This window comes from Pleurodeles waltl, chromosome 4_1 (genome assembly GCF_031143425.1).
Source record: "Pleurodeles waltl isolate 20211129_DDA chromosome 4_1, aPleWal1.hap1.20221129, whole genome shotgun sequence".
Classification (NCBI taxonomy): Eukaryota; Metazoa; Chordata; class Amphibia; order Caudata; family Salamandridae; genus Pleurodeles; species Pleurodeles waltl.
Window position 1 is genome coordinate 537,493,373 of NC_090442.1, and position 25,951 is coordinate 537,519,323.

Consider the following 25,951-nt stretch of genomic DNA (forward strand, 5'->3'; position numbering starts at 1 on the left):
TATAGTCCAGTTAAACCACCAGTTCTTGACTTCAGTGGAGCATAAGCATAACTAGTTGAAGCACCAATTGGTTGAGGAAAAATATCCTTTCATGCCTACCTAAGCACTGCTCATGTCTCTTAACCACAAAAATAAATGTGCTGTGAATCACAAGATTGGATCAACAGGATCTGAGAAATGCTAATGCACAAATGTACATTGAACAAATGTATAGGTTTATCACACACAAAAACTCATGCAGGGCCCGTTAAAAAGTACTTTGGATGAAGCAAACATTGGCATCGAAGACTCAATGCATTGGTTCTGATCCACACAGTTGGGTAGATGCATCGTTGACAAACCTCGTAATTGGGTCCCACTCTGTTGTGTTTTTCCGAGTCCCTTTCAGGTTGGGCTGGCGTCTATATATACCATCATGACATCAGTTACGCAAAGTTTGTCTTCGGTTTCCTGGTCTTTTCACGCTGGCCATTTATGAGTGTTGCTAGCTGGAAAGTCAATTGTTGCAACATCTCAGGCATATATGTTCTTGTTGTCTTATTTTTTTCATAATTAGATTTTTCTTTTCAATTAACTTATACCTTTGTTGTCAGTATTGTTGTCTGTTGCCCATAACTATTATTTTTTCTACTATTACTATTGTTCACCATTTCTACTTAAGGGGATGGTAGTCCTTTGGCCAACACGTGACCCATGAAGTCCATTCCTTAAATTAAGGAAGGTGAGTACTACATCATGTATGGTTTTTATGTGGTTCTGGTTGGGTGATATGGCTTTATGACATCACATTTTGCACAAGATTCATTTCCAGTATGCTAACATGCTACTGGGCTCACCTTTTTACTTTGGGGCTTCTTTCTCTGTTTTCTTATTACAGGTTTACGTCAACTGAGGCCTTTCTCCCTTTTTACGTAGCTGCCTATGTAAGTTTTTGACTTGTTACTCTCTAAGAAGAATTTACCCCTTTTTTTTGGTCCTGATGAAACACCAATTGATCCTTTTTGGACAGCTGTGGCGTGAAACATGTTGACCTTTTTTATTTGGGTGAGAGCCATTGTCCTCTACACCCACCATGTTTGTGGTTAGAGCAGGGGAACATTACTTTCCCTTTACTCTGTATGTTTTTAATCTTGTCCGAGACCCTCCATCCCGTATAAATCTGATTGTGGGTGGTTCTTGAGTCCATTTTTTTCTTAGTTTTCTCTATTTTTGATAGTGGGTTTAAATTTGCTCCTGCTTGATTCTGTGGCACGCTTATTGTATAAAACCTAGGACACAGAGCCCCCAAACAGGGGCCCGTCGGGCATTGCAGTGCCAGGCCGCCGAGGAGCAGACCCAATGATGATGCCTGTCATCCAATGGATGCTTGAGGGTTTAAGTTTCTAGATTCAGAAGTGCCCACTTGCTTTGTGTTTTTTTCTTAGGAACAGTGTGCTCTTTTGTTTATGACGCAACAAGAATACACGCAGTATAATCATAAAGGTGGTCCAAAATGGGCAGACGTATACTAACACCAAATGGATAAAACAAAGCTTTAATTAAATCATTCCATCATACTCTTGGTCTACTACTGATAACCTCAAAAGGGCCCCTATACTACAAGGACAACCGACTGATGGACAACAATCCACCATCCGATCTCTATCATTATATGGTTTTGGAATGACTGACTAGTTACCCTTTGAAAATTATTTTTCCTGGAGGATCAGATACAAATCTCAAATACAGTGACCAAAGCACTGATTTCAGAGCGATTGACATTAATTGTAAGTATTTTAAAGAGGCAGACTTCACTTTTAATACCTGTTTGTGGCATTTAACATCCCTCACTACCAGTTCCTGGGAAAAAAGGTAAGAGCATTATTCAATCAATCAATCAATCAATCAAACTATTTATAAAGTGCGCTACTCACCCGTTAGGGTCTCAAGGCGCGGGGGGAGTTAGTTATCGAAAAGCCATGTCTTGAGGCATTTTCTGAAGGGTGGGAGGTCTTGGGTCTGGCGTAGTTGGAGCTGCAGGGTGTTCCAGGTCTTGGCGGCGAGGTAGGAGAAGGATCTTCCTACGGTGGTGGAGCGGTGAATACGGGGGACGCAGGCAGGGGGAGGGTGGTGGAGCGGAGCTGGCGGGCTGGGGTGTGGAAGGTGAGTCTGTTGTTGAGATAGGCCGGACCTGCTTTGTGGAGGGCTTTGTGTGCGTGGGTGAGTAGCTTGAAGGTGATCCTCTTCGATACGGGTAGCCAGTGTAGTTCTCTGTGATGGGCTGAGATGTGCTTGCATCGTGGGATGTCAAGGATAAATCGGGAGGAGGCGTTTTGGATGCGTTGCATTTTCTTTTGTAATTTGGCCGAGGTTCCTGCGTAGAGTGTGTTGCCGAAGTCTAGTCGTCTGCTGACTAGGGCATGGGTGACTGTTTTCCACTTTTTTGTCCCAAAGATTCTTTTTAGAATGTGTTTTTACATCCCCCACACCTGCTACTCTAGTTCAGAGCTTATCTTTGAAGTCATATGTCATTAGTTCCTGTTCATGTGCCAAACATCCAGCATAGTATGTGTAGTGGTGTTTATTTTCAAGTAGTAGTACCAGGGCTGTGTTTATTCCCAGACTGGCTACCAAGTGAAGAATTGTGTTTATTCTCATGTAAAGTGCGCCCATGGTTTTATAGTTATTGTCAGGCTGTGGTAGCCTATATCTATTGTCAGGCAGGGATTATCACGGGCTGTGTAAATCCTGGTCAACATAACCTGGTGCTGTTCATTTGCAGGAAAGGTGATTATGTGCAAGTTGCTCCGCTCTGGCATGCGTTAACTTGATCCCGTGTTTATTTTGAAAATATATACTGGGATAAGAGCAATTTAGACTGACTTTGAACTGAACTCCATACTGAACAGTGGTTCGGACTCAAGAATATCAGACTTGATTTCTCACCCTACCAGAGCTGACTCTAACATCTTCCTCCATTCGTTTTCTACACTGTTTTCACTATCAGTGCTCCAGTTTAACTGAAACCTGAGTACATAGCAGCACTTTACAAAACCTTAAAGTGGGTATATATTAAACGCAGTTAGAACTACATAAATATAATAAACAAAGCCCTGTTATGTAGGCTTGTTCAGAGTTATTGTCCGGAACCCTGCTTATTCTCCAATTTGTATAGTCATTTTCTTTGTTTATTATAACTGAAATAATTAATGAATTCAACAATAATAAGGCTGTGCTTGGGCTAGTACTGGTACTGAGATGTGGTTATCCTCAGAGATGTCTTGTTCGGAGATGTGTTTATTATCAGCAAGGCGTTTGGTGTGGCTGCGTTTTTTCTCTAAAAGCAATATTCCTATATTGTGTGCATGCTACTAACCATCGACAGTGTTTTTGTTTCGCCAAAGTTAACCGTGAGCTGAAGATGTTCTCGGACATGTGTTGTCCTGGGTTGTATGTACGTTGTTGTTAGTCCTGGCATTGGGACGTGTTTCTTTACAGCCAAAATGGTTTTGAGCTGTGCGTTTCTTTCTTTGGCATAGTTAGATTTAGGGCATGTTTGATCCCAGAAAAGATTCAGTGCTGATTGCATTAGTTTTGTAGTATGGTTAGTCCTAGCCTGTATTTATGTTCTACTAGGATTTGGCCAGACCTTTGCTTAATAAATAAATAATGGTTTTGTTCATTTTGTGTTTTCTCATCTAGACCTTTTAGTCTTGTGCGTTTATTCAGATGAAGGGTTACTTATGTGCTGTGAGTAAGTATAAACACGTTTGGTTTGGGGAGCATTTATTGTCCAGGTGGTTAACTTTTGGCTGCATTTGTTCTATGGTTAGTCCAAGCACTGAGTTGCCTTTGGTCTTTGATGTGTTTAATTCTGGGCTTTGTTTATTATCAGGAAGCGTTTCGTACTAGCTGCATTTAGTCTGACTGCAATTATTGTAGTTATTAAAGAATGCCTTGGTTCTGCGTGTATTTATTGCCCAATAAAGTTAGCCCTGGCCTGTATTTACTCTATTGCTAGCCTGCTCCTGAACACTGTCTCTTAAGTCATGGTTTCTTCTGCGCTGCGTCAATTTTTTTTTTTTTTCATGGGCCCTTTTAGCTCTGTGCAGTCTGTATTTTCTGGAAAATACAGCACAGGTTGTGATTGTTGTCTGGTAGGGTTAGTCCTGGGTGGTAATAATTATAACGTAGAGCTTGATACTGGCTCTGTGTATTTTCTAGTAAAGTTGGCCCTGGGCTGTGTTTAATTAGGGCTTGTCCTGGGCCAGCGGAGTGTTTCTTTACGTTTGGGGTTGCTTCTGTGCTGTGTTTATTTTCGACGCTCGGCACTGGCGGCGAGAGTTCGGTTCTGGCTGTGTTTATTCTCGGACACTACTCCCACTCGTGTGCTGTGTGGTTCCGCCAGGGGTAGAGACAGCCTAGGTCGCGCCTGGCAGTGAGCGGGTTACTCCTCCTCCTCTCTGCAGCGGGGGGTGTGCTTCTCCCTGCCTCTCTACCCTTCTCCTGCTCGCAGACCCTCTACAGCAAGAAGATGGCGACGGACGGTGCGAGCGCAGCCGGGGAAGCCGCTCTCTCCCCTGAGCCGGGGGAAGCAGCAGAGAAGGTAAAGCGGCCGAGCTGGGCTTGGCGAGATTCTGGTGAATGGGGGTCCTCTTAGCTAGTATGGCTGAGGTCCCCGAACACACACCCTCTCTGCTCCCCCGGGGATCAGGCATAGAAGCAAGCGGAACCCGAGGTGCTCCTGGAAGACGGGCATCTCCGGGGATGGAGTCTGGCTCCTGGCTGGGCAGGTGCTCGCTGGATCAGGAGCCCCAGCAGCGGTGCCTCCTCTGCCGCGAGGTGCAGGGAGACCCCGCGGCAGCCTTTGTTCAGCTGCTCGGCTTTATACTAGTGCATTTGTTTGCACGGTTCCCAATCCGTGCAGATCACTGTGCGGGGGCTGCAGCGGCGCCGGGACTCGGCTGCAGCCTCTCCCGAGAGAGGTCGGCTGGGCACAAATGCAGACGCCGGTCGGGGAAACATTGTGTCTCTCCTTTGTAGAAAAAATAATCTTTCCGGCACCTTTGTTTCTTTTCGTTGGAGATACGGTATCTTCTCTATAGAAACGTTGTATCCCTTTTCTTAAGTGTATTTCCTTTTCTGACACCCTGCGTATGTCGTTCTCTTCAACACACACCAGCCCCTTTCCTGAAACAATGTATATCCTTTCAGTATACGCTGTCCTTATTATAGCTGTCTACACGCTTCTCCAGCCAATGTTTCAAATATATATATTTTTTTAAACCTGCAGATTTTTATCGGTGTAACTTGACTCGGTGCCTTGCTCTGTCGGTGTAACGTGACCACCCCCCAGGGCTAATTTCTATTTATTGCTTCAAAACGTCCCTTTCGATGGCGAGGTGCGTCAGGCTCCGAGCAGAGTCTGCCTCCCAGGTCTCTGCCGCTGACGCGGGCTTGTTGTGCCCGATGATGGCTCTTAGCGCCGGCCTGTTGACATTCAGATTAACTATTGGCCTGCTTGGAGGGGTCAGGGGGGATAGCATTTCAGGGACCCCCACCGGCGCTCTCTCGGTGTCATCTCGCAGGATTCACCTTCGCCGGCCGCAGGGCCGCTTAGGTTACATAGAATGTCGGTGATCACGTTTTTCTTTCTTTAAGTATTTTTATGCTTTTCCACAGCATGCGCCAGCCCCCATGGCCCATGCAGTTCATGGGCACTGTACAGCATTTTTGTTTTTGTTTTTTTGCAGAAAACAGTTCTTTGTTGAAGCGAACAAGAGGCCAGTGTTCCGTATATATTTTAAGCCGGTTTTTCTTTACAGTAACTCGCACATAGCAAGCAGTCTTTGGCTGAAATCCGCCCAGGAATGAACTGTGTACACCAGTGTACTGGGGCTGTTTCCTCATGTGCCTGGAAGTTTAGGGTAGGGACGGGGTTTTTAAGGTGACCCTTCAGTGCACCTGCAGTTAAGTTTCGAAACCTAGTCCATTTGTATATCCCCCTTCCTCTAGCTGTTTGTGCGGCTCTTATGACTTGTTTGAACGATTAAACCGACTTCAAAATGGGAACGTGTGTTTTAATGGATTGTGCATGAATTATTAAAAGACACGCACAAGCAGGTGGGTTGGTAACCTAGACAGTATACGTGTAATACCACATTTATTTCAGCGATGGCGCGTCAGTGAGTCATTCCGCTCTTTCTTTATCCAAGAAGGAAAATACGTGCAATATCGCGATTCCGGCTGGTGACTATATTGTGCGCATATTCGTGTTTTTATATAGATTCCCATGCCTCTGTTGGGCCAGTCTGAAGCCTGCATGTAAGGGGTTCTTTTTTTAGCGCCGCATTCCACAATGAGGTCACTTCGGAGCACTGCAGAGTGCATGCTTACAGTGCAAGGTTACAGTCTAGTGTAGTCAGATGAGCGACGAGATGAAACACGGTACAATGTAAGGTGACCAAGTGACCCTCATTTGCTGGGACAGTCCAGGCTTTCACCAGCTCTCCCGGTACATTTCAGCAGGTTTGGTCATGTCCCTGTTTTTAGAGGGGGTGGACTGAAAACAGCGAGAGGCACTTTCCATGAATTCTAAAGCTGTGCTAGTTAATAGCTGTTTAAAGTAAGCACTCTAAAAATAACGGGTATGGTAATGGTTTTAAAATGTACCTTTTATTCATTTTCTTAGTGCCTCTTCTCTGTTCCTATGTTGATCAGAGCTGTCGTTCTGTGCTGATTCCTTGATGTAAAATTGTAATCCTATTTTTTGAAAATTTCTAGGTTTTTGGTCCTCAAGACCTGGTCACCCTAGTCAAATGGTGTGTGTCGATGTGTTTTTGTGTAAATGTGGTGGTCCCTTCCCTCACACAGTCATTGTTTTAAAGTGTATTTATATTATGACATATACATTAATGTTCAGGATCTCCTCTTTGAATTTTTTTATTCCATTTTGTTGTATTTAATGTGATAGACATATATATGTCTTTGCATGACCTCACACTGTTTAGAATATGTAATGCCTTTTTGATTATATTCAACATGCTATACGTGCAAATTAAAGTACCTGATGTTAAACTTTAAACAATTGTATTTAGGTTGTCAAGTTTGGAAAAGCAAATGTTAGTGCTCTGAGTCAAATATGTTGTTGTTCCTTTCAGATTTATTGCAAGTGATGCATCTCATTGGCCTGACTTTGACGAGAGGCCATGGCTCTATGTGTGCCCCTCTGCACTTCAATTTCAAGCCCCTTCTCCCACTACCAGCATTGATGGCCAAATGACACAAACCAGAGAGAGAAAAGGACTTAAGTCCATTAAACAGGCTTTACTAACACATGTCTAGACTAAAATGAATAAAGCCCGGATCATACACTTGTCTGTAACTGCACAGTATGGAGGTAATTATGGTAGCTGGATAGCAAAGTTTTTCTGTACAGTTTTGAAAACTTTTCAGGTGTATTAACAGATGCTGCAGTCCTAATTCCCAGATGTATACCCTTCACCTGCGAATTAATCGTTTTCTTCGACAGACTTTTGCTGAAAAGAAAGTTGGTTGAATTGCTAGTGGCAACAATGTTTTTGCCAGTGATACCAATCTATTTGGCAAAGTCTGAATATAATGAAATGGGCTGCCAGTGATGTTATTACCGACTCAGTCTCTCTTCTGTTTTTACCAGCCCAGATCCTAATGGGGTCCTAAATATTTTGTGTAAATGTCCAGATACTTTTAAAGCTCTTCCCACCAACATTAACCCTGTTTCCAGTGTTTAATATGCATTTATAATGGGACTTGGGATGGTAGAGTGGATGTCCAAGATCAAATTACAGGGTCATGTGGGGAAGCCAAGATTAGCACCATTGGTTTTTATGGGGGGGTTGCCAGTGGTCACAGTTTCAACTCCTGTGGATTCCCCATTGACTAGAATGATCCAGAGACTGCCATCCTTTACATTAGCCAGTTTCCTTGTTTAAACCACATAGTAGATGAAAGGTGGGCACTTTCGGGAATCTCCCACCTCCAGCGAACATTAATTATAAGCCACTCTGTGGTGCACTAATTAACCAACTGAGCCATTTAGGGGAATCCACGGATTTCCTTATCAACCCACATGTTCCCACCCTTGTGCTTTCATATCTAACCTTTAACTTCCTCTGTGAATTTTAAAATGTACTCATGCTTTTACGCTCACAGAGGGGGTGTTTTAATTCCAATTTTTTTTTTTTCGTGGTTACAATTTTGCATCACTACCAAGAGATTTTTTTGTTTTTTGGGGGACCTGCCAAAAAACCTATTAAGTCCCACCTGCTATCTCTGTGGTCCTGCTCATGTTCACAGTGGAGGACATATATCCTCTCCTCACAGTTTAGAACCCTGAAATTGATTGATCAGAAGAAATGGTCAAAAGGTCACACTTAAAATAACATACAGTGTGACCCCTTATATTTTGTAAGAGGTAGATTTGTTTAAAATCAATCCATTAACCTTTGAATTTCAGAGACGTCCCACCTCTCCCACCTCAAGAAAGAGTAATATCATTATTTTATCATCCAATATCTGGTCTTTCTTACATCTGGCACAATGTGTTTGAAGATGCATGTTGTCCTACTGATCTTAATTTGCAAACCCATGGGCATGTCTCTAACTTAAAAAAAAAAAAAAAAAGATAGCATACATTTATGAAACAAAGTGATTGAACATAGTTTAATGCTGATACTGTATTTTATTCTTTATTTAGATCTGCTCCTTGGTTCTATTTTTTCACTAATTTAAGAGCAAAAAGCAATTTCTTCTCTCTTGGAAATTGTGATTTCATCCTAAGTACTATTGTTACTCCTTTTTCATTTTTAAGTACATTTAAATAACCTTATTAATTTCAACAGTTCAAAAATTATTTTCTACACAGCTGCTACAAGCTGATTCATTGACTGAGCATACAGGTCAATATTAGGCATGAATACGGGCTAAAAAACTTAGAAACTACGCTTCGCCAATGGCCATTCTCTCCACAGTAGAGCACCAGTACATGCAGTACACCAATCACATTTCTTACTCTTGATACTTCTGCAGTGTGTGTGTGTAAAGATGCTCACTCAGGACACGATGTGGTTGAACATGAAGTTTACTCCAAAACCTTCATGATGTGTTTCAACTGACTAGCGGTCTTGCTCACATATGAAGGTGTTGAAGTACGCCTCAGGTTCCACTGTATCAAGTTCTCAATGAGCGTCTTTACTGGTACCGCCTGTTTCTGTGTGTACTGCCGGGGGGCTCTGTCAATGCAACATTTCACCCCTCCAGGAGGGTCCGAGGTTCCAGTAGGAACTACTGTTTTGAATATATACACACACACAACTACCTTTTGTGCAGAAATAATCTTCAGTCAATCTTCCCTATTGGATCTTTGTATGAGAGTGTATGCACAACCAATTAAGTAATTTGAGCCACTAAAATCGCACCAAAACTCATTCTAGGATTAGTAAAACACATCGAATTACCACAACTTCTAACAATACTAGATGGTTCCATTAAAGAAACAAAAAATCAATGGGATTGGGAAAAAAGCACCTCAGCACCCTCTTAACGTCTCTAACTTGTTTGTGGCAAAGTAATATCAGCTCAGTGCAGAACCAAATTATGTGACAAAGGAGAGTTTTTGAGGTTTGGCTAAAACCAGTGTGTTGCAGTTGAGCTGAGAAGGGCCTTTAATGGACAGTGTGTCAAGTTTGCAGCACTGTGATAGTGGGCAGAATTGTCTGACATTGGGCTACAGCAGTGGTTTCCAACTTTTTGACTTATGTGGACCCCCACTTTATCATTAGTGGAACCTGGGGACCCTCACCGAATCATTGTTGAAATCCTAGGACCCCCACTGAGTCATTACTGGAAGCTGGGAACCCAGGCCTAAACACTGTCAACGATTTGAAGTGCCAAACAGCACACTTAAATACAGAATCAAGCTTTCCATCAAACACACACAAAAAATAACACATTTTATTTAATTTGTAAACAAATAAAATAACAAAATAAGCATTTTAATTTGAATAGGAAAGTTGAATCTTTTCTAAATTCAATTGAAGCCACGCACTGTCTGTACTATATTCTGTTTGATGCACTTGCACTGCTCCCACAAATCAATCTGAGGCTATGTATTTAATTTTCAGCCTCCAATTTTAAATTCCTTGACATTTACAGTACGTTTTAAAAATTTAAACTGTACTATCTATCTATAATCTGTTAATATTGGTTAATTTTCTAAGCAGTCACAGACCCCCGTGAAGAAACTTTGTGGACCCACAGGGGTCATGGACCACAGGTTAGGACCCACTGGGCTACAATATATGAAATAGGCTGCATTCCATTTTGCTGATATTTGAAACCACACTGCCATGCTGAAAGATACTTTTTATTTAGCACAAGTTAGTCATTGTGTTATCTTGCATAAGACTGTCATAATAGGAATCGCTATCCATTCAAGCAGCAATGTTCGATACTGGGAAGCACTATTTGCTCATCCCATTAGATACATATCAATGTTACTGTCCTAGTGTGCTTTAAAATGAGAAAATCCATCGTCCCTTCCTTCCGTCCATTCAAACCCAAACTAGTCAGCAATACGCAGACTCTCGCACAAACGCATCCAGCGGTAATCAAAGTCTTTCACTGGCTTAAAAAAAGCCAGGCGTGTCGACTTCTTCCATAAGACATCGTGAATTACGATGTACCACGACAGTGCTTCATAGCATATGTGACAATATTTTAATCTGAGAATGCAAATCTTAGTGCTAGCATTCCCCAAACAGCAAGCTTAATTTTTGTAAATTATTTTTCGTTTTAGTTCTGTCATATTTCTGCTTATTTAGTAACCTAGGGCCAGATGTACAACCATCAGCTTTTGCGACTTGCAAATTGCAGTTTTTAGTGACTCGCAATTTGCAAGTCACAAAAGCTGATTTACAACAGTGTTACAGACACTGATTGCGATTCCTGAATGGGTCTCATGTGACCTGCCTCATTAATATTCATGGGGCAGGTCTCAATTTGTGACCCATTGGGAATGATTGGAACTCACAGGGATGGTGGCCTGTTGGGGTCAGCTGTAGTGAAATATGTGTTTTGACCACTGACTTTGTATTGCACCACTTTGCACCTGGATTAGTCCAGTGTTCACCAGCTGCAGACTACATTTTGTATTCAGTTTAGCTGCCTATTGACTTTATCGTGGCGTTAGACACTGCCATGTAAAAAAATGAAATGTTTGTTTCATTTTATGAGGGTAGGCAGTGGTCCATGGGACCATTGCCAGCTCTTAAAAAAAATAAAAATTTTTTTGCTACAATTCCCATTTGTGACTGGCTTACCACCTACTTGAAGAAGGTGGCAAACTGCAATTGTTTTGTGACTGCATTCCGGTTGCAAAACAATGGAACATTCCCCTGCGACTCGCCTTTAGGAACAGACGCCCTTGCCCCCCCCCCCCATAGTGACTCCCAAACCCTATTTTGCTAGTTTGTAACAAGTTACTGACTTGCAAGATAGAGTTTATACATGCCCGAGGCCGTGTTAGCGGATGCCAATGGAACGAATCTCCATTTGTGACAGCTAAAAACGATCACGAATCTGGCCCCCTGTGACTCGCTCTTAGGAAGGGAAGCCCTTGGCATGGCCCTTCCTATTGGCGGCTAGCAAACCCTATTTTGAGAGTCTGTAATAGGTTATGGACTAACAAAATAGAAGGCGATTTAGCGGTTGCAAATGAAGATTCAACCCATTTGTGACAGCTAAAAATGGCCTCACATCAGGCCAAAGTCTTTTGCACCCAGATTTAGGGCCACATATACTATCGTATGAATTTGCGACTTCCTAATTGTGACTTTTTATGACACAAAATTAGGATGTCGAAAAATGCAATGTACAACAGTGTCTCAGACACTGTTTGCAATTCCCAAATAGGCATAATGGACCTGCCTTATTAATATTAATGTGGCAGGTCGCAAATTGGGACCCATTGGGAATGGCTGGCACTGAAAGGGATGGTGGACTGCTGGGGACTTCAGACCGCCATATCTGGTTCTGCGTTTTAAATAAAGCCATTTTTTTAATGCAGCCAGTTTGCCTCAAAAGAAAAAAGGATGCTTATCAAAAACAAAAATGAGATGTTTTCTTTTAGGTTTTTAGGTTGAGCGTAGACGGCGCTTGCGCTGTTGCTTAGTGACCTGTTATTGATGGTTTATGAGGTTCAGCTCCACCCAGTCATTGTGATTTATTCATGCCAGTGTCCTTTTAAAATCCTTGTTTGTCACTGGGTAATCTTACTCCTTGTCCCACTTTTTATTTCTGCCTCCTAGGAGATCCAACCAACTACTTTCTAAATACACTGCTCACCATTTTAAGATATGTTCAGGGACTACTTTGATCTTTCATCTGAAGCACTGGAGAGGAGTGCTTGTCTTTCCGAGCTCTGTTGTAAACAGGGCTGTAAATCTTATTTGGTCCCATTTGCTGTGTATTCCAAGACTTTCTTTCCTCCTCCATGCTGTCTTACTCATTTGTTTATATATGGCTTGCTGGTCCAGCCGCACAGACCCCGGCCACTGCTCCGCCACACTCATCTTATTTTAAATGCACTTCGAACACTGGTCCTAACTATCACACAAGGCAGTCAGTCGTGGAAAGTGAAACAAATCCTTTTTAACAGTAATGTTTTGTGAGTAGAGCATGCATGTTTATAAAACCCCAAGGAATCTGAGAGCAGTGTCTTCAGCTATGCTTGCATTACAGACTGGGACTCTCCTTTGGGGATCACTGTGTAAATCAAGAAAATGTTTTTTTTTTATGAAATCAAAACTATCCTGACTGGCCTAACCCCCTTTTGTGGGTGAAAATCCAGCTCAAACATTTTCTCTAACTAGAAACCCAGGCAGGATCGGTGCTGTTTGGGGAAAGTCCTAGGGGACTCAGAAAAGTGAGCACAACCCCGGCGCTTCCTTACGTGTACTGGATTAGGTATCATGCCTGCAAGTTTTGCCACATTCCCACGTAACATAATAATAGATGTGATAGTTTTCTAGTAGTAGAGTGATTTGATGTATTACAAGTGACCTCTATAATGTGATGCAGCAGTGCTTAATTTGTAAATAAAAAATTTCTGGTGCCCAAAGTCCTCTTTTGAAACATGCAGCTGCTGCGTTTAAATGTGCAAGCACTGAATACTGAGGCAGCGTAATCCTAAAGCCATCTTGGGCCTCTTGACTTTCCTCCCTCCCCCATGCTGTTTTACTTGTTTGTTTATTTATGGCTTGCCAGTCCTGCCTCACAGAGCCCAGCTCCCGTTCCTCCACACTCTCATCTTGTTTTAAATACACTTCAACCACTGGTCCTAGCTATCGTACAAGGAAGTCAGCTGTGGAAAGCCTAACAAATCCGTTTAAACAGTAATATTGTGTGAGCAGAGCATGCATGTTTTTTAAAACCAAAGGGAATCTGAGAACGGTTGTCTTCAGCCGTGTAACATTACAGACTGAGACTGTCTTTGAGGATCACGGCATAAATGAATAACATGCTATATAAAACGAAATTACATTAGTGGTCATCAAATGCCAGGTTACTAACAGCACTGACCACCACAGTGCATCAGGCATGTTTGCAAGCAATAATTTAATGAGAAATTTGTCAAAAAATAAAACATTTTCATAGACAATACATAGCAGCCATAACTGCAATGCCTCTACTTGCAAGATAACACCATCTGTAAAAAGTCTCCCAAATGAAACATAATTTATCACTGAAATAACAGCTTTACATATATTTTGGAGATGCAGCCACAATGCTCTACAACATAGCTTCTATCTCAAGTTATTTCACCACTTCCTAAATAAAACACCTATCCCTTTCAATCTTCCTTCCTATCTATTCTGTGCTGCTCTCACCTCTGTATATTCACCATGCCACAAAATTCAACTACATAAATACACTCCATACAATTCTTCCCTACACAATTCCACAATCAACAATTGCTAATCAAACTCCAAATTTCAACTCCACACTACATACATCCCCTACACTCCAAACCAAAACACATAGATAAAAGACATTGTCATTAGCAAATCCAATAGCTCCAACTCTCACAAATGCGAGACCTATTGCATTGTAGATGCCTGTCAAGATTAGGCAATGGTCCGTGGCACGACTGCCTGCCCTTAAACAGTGTTGACGTACCCTATCACAAACGGGAAGGAGTCTCTTGGGGACCCTCTTCCCATTTGCGAATGGGTTACCACCTGTTTGAAACTGGTGGTAAACTGCAAATATTTTGCAAGCACATTCTGGTCGGAAAAGTTTTAAACATACCACTGCGAGTCACTGTTAAGAAAAGCCAACTTTAACACACCCCTTCTGAATACCAAATCGCAAACCCTATTTTGCAAGGCGGTAATAAGCTAGTGACTTGCAAAATAGGGTTAGTACATTTAAAAACACTTATCAGTCGCAAACAGCCCAATTTGCTATTTGCGTCTGCTAAAACCTTTCATACGTGCGCCCTTAGTACCCTAAAAACTATTTTGTAGCTTTTCTACTCATAAGGAGATGTATACACTTTTAATAACAGTTAAACAACATATGCAATACATCACCTACAGAATAACAGTATGATATTGAAAAAAGAACATCATGGAAAGCAATAAAGTAGGGTAAACATTCAAGTGTTTCCAACTCCCAAAGGAACATCACACTATTGGGAAAGCATATATGTATTTATTTAGGATTTTTGTGAAGTGCTTACAGTAACTACAGAGAGCTACCTAAAAATAAATTTTGAAAAAAGTGTCTTAGCAATTACACCTAAAAGTATGCACACATTCACAGCAAAATCCTTAAAAAATACTCTTATTTGTGAATTATCTATTCAATCCTTCCAAATGTATCAGTTCCTTCTCACACAGTTAAACATGTATTTTGTTTAATCCTTCTTCTTCTGTGTGTTAATTTGGTACATATCATCAGGCTTTTTAAGATCCAGGGATTTGTCCTACATTCCTAAATAAATGTACCTGGTAAGCTATTTAGAATTATTTTCTTCTTCTCCATAGATGCATTCTTTCTCATGGCATTGTTGCTTTTGGAGAAGGTGCCCTCTTAGAAGACCACTGCCACTCTACAACCAACCATAAAACAGAAAGCACTCATTCCCTTCGCTACACCTCAAACATCAATCACCTTCTAATAAATGCAGTCTGATGAGTTACATTAAAACCAGTGGAGTCTCAGCAAAATCTTCTGTTGAACAAGACAAAGCTATAAGTCAGGCTGAAACGTCTTTGACACATTCAAGTATTTCCCATTTCTTGTAGTCTCTGAGGTACCGCTGGTATAAAAGACCTTGAGCACCTTTCGGAACTCACCTAATGACACTAGCTCCTATGGGGTTCAAATTAATCTGCAAAATGCTTCTTTCATCTCTGAAGTCCTGACCTGTGGGTCTTTCCAGTCAGGTAATTCCATGTCTTCCCTGCAGATCCCTAAATAGCATGCTTTAGCCAAGTAGCATAAATACTAAGCAGGCTATCTCACAGTTACCTATTTTTGGACATGGGGGTTCTAAGCACATCAAATAGGCTGTATACATTTCCTAAATTTTCATGTCCAATAAACAATACAACATCAAACCATGAATCATAAACTTATTCCTTCCACTAGCCACCATTATCCCTTTCACCATCCTCACCTCCCTAGCCCTCCAATGTTTTTCAAAGGTTAGCTATTTCCATAAATTGAGACCACAGAAGATGACTACTTTTGCGTCTCACTAGCCACCTTTATATACCACTTTCAATAACCTTACTTATGCCTTCACACTTAGCAATGTTTATTACATTTGGAATTAGTTTTTTTAATGGGTGAGAGAGTTATTTGAATTTTTGCAGCATTATATGTCAGTGGTTGTGCCCTTATGTCCCAAAAACACGTAGTTTGTCCTGTTTATCATAAGAACATGCCTCCCTAACTAACAAAATAGTATTTTTGGAAGAACGTCTTTCCAAATTCGTCTGTGTACTTCAGCATTCTTATTATAACAAACATTTCATTTCAGCATTGGTAGTATTCATCTTGGGGCTTGGGCATCTCTACTCACTTTTATGTATTTTCACAGCATTTTGGGTGTGGCCCACGTTCTCTTATGGAGCTGACGAAATGATCTATAGCACACCAGATTACACATTATTACTAGCTAGAAGGACTACGAAATCTTCTTGTTGCGATTGTTAGCATTAGATACTTACAGGTCTGCATGCCTCTGGTGCACAGGCAGATACATTAATACCCAGATGTTAAGAGCAGTTACAGACCACTACAGTCATTAGTCTGCTCTTTAAGTGCTCTCTGTAACGCAGTCCATTGTTTCTAGCTCTTGAGTGATTTTATAATGGCTAATATAGACCACACGAAAAAAATAGTATAAACACAATCACTTTGAGAGACTACAGTAGTATCTGATACAGATGCCTTAAGCCGTCTCTCAAAAGATAAGCACACTTGAGCTCAAAACTACGAGCAAGAGTCTTGTTCAAGAGTTGCAATTTGTCCAAATGCTGCTTCCTCTATCCTCCGCGGCCTGCTTCGCAATCTGACTGATGATGAGTCTGGCCAGCGATCGTATTACAATTAGATTAGCCTTCGCTTTTGGTATTTCTTGTTTAGCTGTTTGCAGCCTCGAGTATTCAATAAAGATTGTTCAAAAGAAAGTTACTATGAGCCACCATTGAGGTCACAGTTTCAGTGACGTCCCTTCCAATGATGAGATTGGGGTCAAAACGAGTGTCACATATTTGATACATGTAATTTCCTTGGAAATCACAACTAAGTATGATGTATAGCACCCTTGCATATTGTTAGATATTAAGTCCAGATGCCGATCTACTCGTTTTTCCTAAAAGCTACCTCTTAATTACGTTGTGGATTTAATAGTTCCAATCAGAGTCTTTGCCTAAGAAGTCCATTTCATACTAGTCCTGGTCTAATATATGAAGGCTGAACTGAGCATTCTGTGGCTACCATCATGGTGACGGGCTTACCAGTGGAGTAACAAGCTTGAGGGGGTCGCCCTGCACAGAACATGGACTCACTCGGGAGGTTTCAGGCCAGTGTACTGTGCAGAGGGTGTCCCCTGGTGCTCGAGGCCCCTTGCACCGCAGGGGCGTTTGTTACACCACTGGGGCTTTCAAGTTACTTTCTGAATACTCAAGGAGCCCTAGTCATCTTCTGGTTACAATGTAACTTTTCTTGAAGCTCCTAGTATGGTCCAGTAATTGTTGTGGCTGCTCATTATGTTGAATTGTCCCACATCTGTCCAGTTGCCTCTGATGGTATTATTAATTAAACGTATGGCCCATCAATCTAGTTAATGAATCCCAATACTTTTTACATGGGCAATACATGTAAGCGTGTGACTAAGCTACAGCGGTTCTCATATATGCTGCATGCAGGAAAAACCCCATTTGCCTGAGTGAAGAGCAGTGCAAGGAAATGCCCGTTGCGTAGGCAAATTCCACCTTTCGTATTCCTTCCACTGCTGGTTGGCAGAGGGGGCATGTACTCATCAACCTGCGTGCAGAGCTGCCTGCTGGTATGTTTTGAGGAGGTGAAGAGTCTGCGTCTGTATGTTCGGACAAGTGTACAGCTGATTCTACCAGCATGGGGATGTTATTGAGTGCATTTATGTATGCATTTGTTGTAGGGGGTATTCACCTGGGTCTGTTATTGGTCATTCTGGATGGTGTTGGCAATATTCTGGCTTTACCTGACCTGCTGACCTGGCAGTGGCCCTGCCTGTGCATATGGTTATTCCTGATGATGTTCTGGATATCAATGGCATAAGGGAGGGATCATTGACATATTGTGGCCATTGTTGATGATGCCCTGGCTATCCCCGATCTGAGAGAGGCCTGCTTTTGACATTTAATGGGCCTTCTTGACTGTATTCTGATTGTCTCTCTTGTTTTTATAGTCATTAACATGTCCTATTGTTGATGTCCTTGGCTTTATCTGGCACATATATTGTGGGCATTCTTGATAAACGTCTTGCTGATCCTGTCATAATGTAGGTTCATCTTCTTTTATATTGTGGGCTTTGTTGATGATATTCTGACTGTTCCTAGCACAAAATTAGCGTATTCTTGACATAATAGTGTTCCAGTCATAATGGTGGCTACTCTTAGCATATTGGTGGTGGTACTGGCACAATAGTGTCAATTCTTGTGCCCGTTTTTCACATAAATCTGGCACAGTGGTGATGAAAACCTTTGCCGTATGTTGCACATCTATTGCACTTGATGCTACTGCTGATCAAAGGAAGCATAAGGTCAATCGATCTGTGTGAGAGGAGTGTACGTGAGTGCTTGGCGAACATTACTATCTTTTGTTTGGTGACCAGACTTCTCTTCAGCTTTGCAACACAAAAATATAGTTCCAGACGTCTCTTTGTAGGACTTGAGGTTAATTATGCAAAATATACCTTCTGTATTTCATAGTGAAATGTCTGGATTTCAGAAACAGGCAATATGAAGTTTCAGACAAAATAGGAACATTTCTGAATTGTAATAAAAACTGATATTTGAGGAATAACTCATGCCAAATTCATAAAACATATTGGTTCCTATGTATAAGAGATTATACTAGTAGTGTACGAAAGTTGCAGAGTTTGCTGTTGTGTAATTACATAAAATTTTGCCAAAATTAAGAGAGATTATGCATAATTTTGTTAAATGCAAATCTAGCATTTTTTGATATATTTGTATGTGAAATGCATCCTTGCTTCAATTTGTGATGCAAGGGTACATTTCACACGGACAAAAAGTGCAAAATGAAAAGCAACATGAGCAAAACCCACTTGTGTTCTGTTCCTATGTGTTTGTGGTAAACATTTACCATGTACCATGCGTTTGTTGTAAATTTTTACTACTAATGGTGCATAATGACTGAATTTTTAATAACAGGCCCCAAGGAAAATTCACTAAATTACACAAAGTACACTGGTGTAATTTAAATTTCGCACATGCCATAGTGCTATTGCTGTTACTTTATGACTTGTGTGGAGACATTTCATTGTCCATGTTGCTAAAGCTTTCTATGATACAATCTTTGCGGCTAATGGATGCCTGACTATACAAGATCGCCATAACCGGTCTAGTTTATGGTCATATGCTCAGTGTAATTGAGGACTAGCATTACCATATAAACCTCTAGGCCAGTGGTTCCCAAACTTTTGACTTCTGTGGACCCCCAGTTTATCAATACTGGAGCCCGGGGACCCCCACTGAATCATTATTGGAATCCAGGGACCCCCACTGAGTCATTACTGATTGTTGGAACTTAATATTATTCCATTTTCTAAGCAGTCGCGGACCCCCTGAGGAGGCTTCGCGGACCCCCGGGGGTCCCCGGCCCATAGGTTGGGAACCACTGCTCTAGGCTTTATGCATCTCTGCCATTGTAAGACCTGCAACATTCCAATTTCTACTACATTTCATTGTTCGACCATGCCCCTTCCAATGTGATTCAAAAACAGCATGAACTATAACTGAGGATCGATTCAGAAAAGGCAGGATGGAAACCAAGTAAAACTGCGGTATACATTTATTTTATATTCAAATCATTTTAACTATCTAAAATACCTATAGCCTTTCAGTCAATTTTACTGAAATTATGCTGAAAATTCTATTGTTTTACTATCATTGGTCTAAGTTCACTCAAGTGAACTACCGCTCAACAACCCCAGTTATGGCAAATCTGCCTAATACACAACAACATTATTGGAATATTTTATTACTTCCTCTTGGGAACATCTACACTATTAGTACATGTATGTGAATCTCCTTCTGCAAAATGCACTAAATGGCCATTAAAAAATATATATATATATATATATATATTTAGGGGACAGAATGCCGCCACCTCAAGAACTTCCTTGCTTGGCTGGCTGTGTCATATGTGACATCACTGCTGCCACATCAGTTGCCACCAGAGCCCTGTATATTCCGTTTATCGTTAATGCAGCCCTCTGTTAGGACTCCCACGGTGATCTGCATTGACATCAGCACAGTCAATTAGAAACGGGTCCAGCATCTGTCATCTAATACAATAGGACTGCTAGTAACATTGGGAAAGGCACATACATTTTTTCCTTTGTTATGAGAGAGTTAGTGACAATTATGAACAACGTATGTTTTAAACACTGTGCATTTAAACTGGTGTGATTCCAATATATACATAGAACCAGTGTTACCATATGTCCATCGCTGGCGTACTGAACTGCATGGAAATGAACCCAAGATGTAGCTTACTCTCAGTGGGAAAGATGTTGGAAAGTCCATTTAACCGGAATGTTCATAATTAAAGTTCAAAATCTAGACTGCATCCTGTTGCTGTGAATAAGCGAATGAAACCACTGTTCGAAAATCTAAACGTCAACCATATTTGCATTTTATCCCTAATTGCCCAAATGCTGGTTCGAGACTACATCTTGGATGTTGCTAAGCAACGGATCACTAACGAAAGTGGTATGGTCAACAGCGCGCAAATACTTTGTTATAGCGTTTCTGATGTTAGTGATTTTTTTTGCAAATATTCTCTATCTGAAAAGCTTTTGTATATAGTTGTTTTAACACTGTAATCCGGAGAGAGTGAAAAGGAGATAGCCAGACGAAATATTGCTTTCAGTTTATAGCTCGTTTGTGAATAAATATTGAGGTAAACAAAGCTTAACACTAATTTAAAAAACAACTCTTAACTGTTTCAGCGGCACTCTTACTCATCGTCGCTGATGACTATTTAATGTTGTATGGAACTCTTGAGATTAGACACCTGTCAGACAGTGAGACAGCCTCTATTCGAATCTCATCTTTCAGTGATAAATGTTCTTATTACTCCTAAGGACCTCCAATACATTGCACTATCTGCACAGTTTCTAGGCAAACGGAGGTTAAAAAGGCTGCTTTGAGGTGGCAAGCATGCATGAGGATAGTACTATTTCTATGTTTAAAATGACTTTTGGTGAGGTTACTGGAACATAGCATTTAATAAATCACTTGCTCTTTTATAAGAGCTATGTTGAAAAAATCATCATCTCTGCCCCCCTGTATCTACTCAGAAAAAAGTGCCTTGATCCACAGCCTATGACTCATTTTCCAGACCTCCACCTGGAAGTGCTCCATCTCGCACATTCTGATGCGGTCACCCTGTGCTCATAGAGCACAGATGTCACTTTTGCACTGGCTTGTCAGGGTATATGAATGATATGTGGAAGAGATAGTGCTCCCTTTGTGCTTGGCATTGATCCATGGTGTTTGAGATGAAGAGCCATATGCTGGTGAAACGTCCGGAAACACACTACATGTGATAACTTGTCTTCATCCTAGTTTTATATAAGATGCAGAAGAATGCAGCATCTCACCAAGTTATTGCTATATATTGCATTAAAAAAATCACCAATTATTCCTACCATTTTCAGGTGATATGAATAATATATACTCATTGCAAAATCTGGAAAGTGTTCTTATCTTTGTAACCCAAATGGCCTGAAAGTCAAGTACGTTTATATCTATGGCATACTTTTACCCTGACGTGACTAGAGATTGGACATCCATTTAATTGAACCCCAGATGCATTTTTTTCATGTATAATATCACAGTTGGGATACAGTCTAGAATATTTTTTGGTATATGAAGGCACATTTAGGGGTATATGACTTCACCCTTGTGCACATGATTGATACGATTCATGCATATTCAGGTGCATTTGAGATGCATAGCACGTTAGGGCAATAATTTCACATTCAGGCCAGGAGCTGACATTGTGTATGATGGCACATTTCGGGCATATGAATACAACCTTTAATAAACTACATTTAGGGGAATATGATGACCTATTCTGGCCATATGAAACCTTTTCTTTCAGATCGTCACTTCTGGTACACTCAAATACCATTTTACTCACTCATTCACCTCCTCACCAGGACTCTCAGGAGCGTTGCCAGTTCATTGACTCACACACACAGCTACTCATCTATCCATTTACTCGCACTTTTATTTATCAAGTCATTCACTCACCCACTCATCTGCTTATTTGCCCACTTACTTAAACAACATTCTCATCTGACATATTGCAGTTGACATCTGACTTTTCCATTGACAGCCAACAAGTACTGATGATTACAGCAGTGACATTAATGGGTATCTGGAACTGTCAAGTACAGGAGTAATCATGTAGGAAGCTGTGAACTAAAATTCTCCCATAACCATTATACACAATTTGTTATATTGGTTATGAATTGTCAAGAATAAAATAGCTTTAATCAACTCCCTTCTTATGCTATACAGTCAAAATAGATAGAGACAGATGGGTTGTCACTATATATTCTAGGGTTGCCTGGGGATGCTCTTTGAATTCTGTTATTTGTCCCTGGTCCAGGACCCATATCTATAGCAGGGAATCCATTATTCATAGGAAACTGAACTATACTTTTACGATTTGTTGCATTATGCTTTTTGTAATGCACTCATTGATGATGTAAGAAAATATGTTTTGTCTTCTTTGGCGTTATTTGTCAGATCATGAGACATGCCTTGTGGGTCAAGTTTGCGATTGCACAGCTACATTACCTGTTCAATATCTGGGGCTGTGTTGCCATAACGACACATGAACTAAAAAGTTTCATTTGTCTTTTTAAAAAACAACACTGAAATAATTGAGTATTAGTACTGACAGAAAACTTTTCACTTCACCCTAGTAAATGATTTTATGTGTAAAATATGCTTTATATATATATTTAAATACTCTCTGCCATATGTACATTTCAAAATATCCCAGGACGTAGGAAATGTGTGATAGTGGGATTCACAGTATGGCTGTGTGCACCATTTGGATGTTCAAAAACATGCGCTGCAATTTTTTTCTGCAGGCCATGTGTCACACCTTTGGTTGGGAGACAGGCATTACCTCTAGTCATGTACATTGTGTACTACTGATATGTTACAAATAGGCCCATGAGTAATTCATTCAATTCCGAAATTTGTGAGGCTCGTTTTCTGAAATGATGCCCCTACATCTGCCACATTCATAGCGTCCGCAGGTTGGAGGGGGAGGGTGGCTGAGGAGTTAAGTGGGTGTGTTTGCCCTCCTCTGGATTTAGGTACAGTCTGGTGTGCAGGTTTACCGTGCAGTATAACACTACGGCGGCCGTAGTGTTACGCTGCCTGAGGATTGAAAATTATGCCTCCCCTGAAAAAATTCCTGCGGATGCCCATGGCCATATTGTGCAATTATACTGCTGTTTGCAGCAACATTAGCACAGGAGCATGGGAGCAATGCAAACAAGCAGAACACTAGCAATTCTTGTTTTGGCAAAGTGTGTTTTGTCAGTGTCAAAAATTGATATGAGGATGCATTTCACACTCAAATATAGTGCTAAATGGTGGATTTGCATTTCACATAATATGCAGAACTTTGTGTAATTTTCCTGAATGTTCGCATAGTTACAATAAAGCAAATTGTGTGAATTTTGGACATTTCTTTTAACAATCATTTGCTTACGACTTTGGCAATGGGTAATAAATGCTTCATCTTTACTCACGACGATGCAGCCCAAGATTGATACACTCCCTGAAATGATCCTTAAATGTAGTCCATGTGCTCTGGTATGGTCCACAAGATCAACCACAGCCCAGTCTGTAAAGGTGTTGCCTGGCATACTCCTGTATCATCCTATAATCTCAAATGTAGCCCATTATGTGTTGGTAAAACATGAAATATAAAAATATAACACCACCTGGTCAGATGTTCCCCTATATACATAAGTGCATCATAATGCCAGGTATATGTCCGTTTGTAATGTGCAGCTCCATATCCAGGCACAGCCTTAGGTGTTTTGAGTTGCCACATATTAACAGGTATAGCTTCATATGCTCAGTGCAGCCTGATATGTAAAGGGCGTAATGCTGTGGACAGACTCAAATATGCAGGGGTAAAATTGCATATGGCCATTGAAGCATATTATTCTCAAAGCATCGTAGTTAGCACATATATAATCTGATGTCCCTATGAATAGTATTATCTACCCAATGAAGTTTCCTAGGTGTAGATACAGGTTCCTAAATGCAATTATGTCATCATCTGCGCTCAAGTGTGCACGCAAGTGCCCAGTAGCCTCAAGTACTGATAAGTTTAGCATGTCAGACTAAAACTGTGCTTCAGTCTGTTAAACTATGTGTACAGGTATCGCCTTGTGTGCCCGATGCCAACTCCTGTGAAGGTATAGCCGAATATGCCCAATGCAGCCTCGGAATTTGCAATAAGTTCTTATATTCAGGCACAGACTTACATGCCTACCACATGCTAGTTATGGCAATTTATCCTCCTTTTCCTATTGCAGCTTTGCCTATGGAAGGCTCATATGTGAAGACCTGGGTACATTTGCCCAGTTCATTTTCATAACTTCAGGCATAGCCACATGTCCCCAAATATAGTCTTAAGGGGGGGAAGGTGCTGCTACTGCTCAAACAGCCAGGTCTTGAGAAGTTTCCTGAAGGTAAGGAGGTCTTTGGTCTAGCGCAGGTGGGTGTGAAGAGTGTTCCACATTTTGGCAGAGAGGTGGAAAATGATCTACCGCCGGTTGTAGTTCTGTGCATGCGTTCGGTTGCGAGGGAGAGGTCGGCGGAGCAGAGATGTCTGGGTGTAGAAGGAGAGTCGTCTGTTGAGATATTCTGGTCCAGTGTTGTGCAGTGTTTTGTGAGCGTGGGTGAGGAGTTTGAAGGTGATTCTCATGTTGACTGGGAGCAAGTGCAGGTTTTTCAGGTGGTCTGTGATGTGGCAGTGATGTCCAGGATGAGGCACGCCGAGGTGTTCTGGATGCATTGCAGCCTCTTCTGGAGTTTGGCCGTGGTTCCTGCATAAGAGGGTATTGCGGTAGTCCAGTTTGCTGCTTACAAGGGCTTGGGTGACTGTTCTTCTGGTTTCGGTGGGTATCCATTTGTAGATCTTTTGGAGCATTCAGAGGGTGTGGAAGCAAGAGGAGGAGATGGCGTTGACTTGCTGGGTCATGTATAGTGAGGGGTCCAAGATGAATACCAGGTTGCATGCGTGGTTGGTGGGAGTTGGAGTGGTTTCAAGAGTGGCAGGCCACCAGGAGTCATGCCATGCGGAGGGGGTGGAGCCGAAGATGAGGGCTTCCATCTTGTCGGAATTGAGTTTGAGGCAGCTGCTCTTCATCCATTTGGCAATGGCCTTCATTCCTTCATGGAGGTTGGTCTTGGCGGAGTCCTTGCTGAGGGAGAGGATCAGCTGGGTGTCATCGGCGTATGAAATGATGATGAGGTTGTGGGATCGGGCGATGTAAGCGAGCGGGGCCATGTAGATGTTGAAGAGGGTCGGGCTGAGGTTTGCACTCTGGGGTATGCCGCAGATGATTTTGGTGGCCTCCTAGTGGAATGGGGGGAGGCTGACTCTCTGGGTTCTGCCGGTGAGAAAGGAGGTGACCCAGTCCAGGGCTCTGTCGTGGATTCCAGCACTGCGGAGGCATGAGTGTAGGTTGTGGTGGCAGACTGTGTAAAACGCGTCCGAGAGGTCCAGGAGGATAAGGGCCGCAATTTCACCGCTGTCCAGTAGGTTTCTGATGGCGTCGGTGGCTGCGATGAGGGTGGTTTCTGTGCTGTGGTTGTTGTGGAATCCGGATTGGGAAGGGTGCAGGGTGCGGTTCTCCTCGAGGAAGCGGGTTAGTTGTCTGTTGACAGTCTTCTCAATGACTTTTGCTGGGAAGGAGAGCAGGGAGATAGGCCGGAAGTTCTTGAGGTGCTTTGGGTCCGCCTTGTTTTTTTTTAGGAGGGCGTTGATCTCTGCGTGTTTCCAGCTCTCCAGGAAGGTGGCGGACTCGAAGGAGCTGTTGATGATATTACGTAGTTGGGGTGCAATGACAGAGCTTTCT

General features: G+C 41.7%; 1 protein-coding gene across 2 annotated transcripts in view; it reads left to right on the forward strand.

The window, feature by feature from the left end:
• The first annotated feature begins 4,389 nt into the window (after positions 1 to 4,389).
• The window catches only part of CTTNBP2 (cortactin binding protein 2), a 670,870-nt gene continuing 649,308 nt past the window's right edge, over positions 4,390 to 25,951 (forward strand). The window contains exon 1 of one of the 2 annotated variants that reach the window (XM_069228906.1): positions 4,390 to 4,585. In XM_069228906.1, the coding sequence (XP_069085007.1) occupies positions 4,514 to 4,585 (72 nt within the window). In that variant the 5' untranslated portion in view covers positions 4,390 to 4,513. The remainder of the gene's footprint in view (positions 4,586 to 25,951) is intronic. The other variant, XM_069228905.1, reaches the window with a different exon arrangement.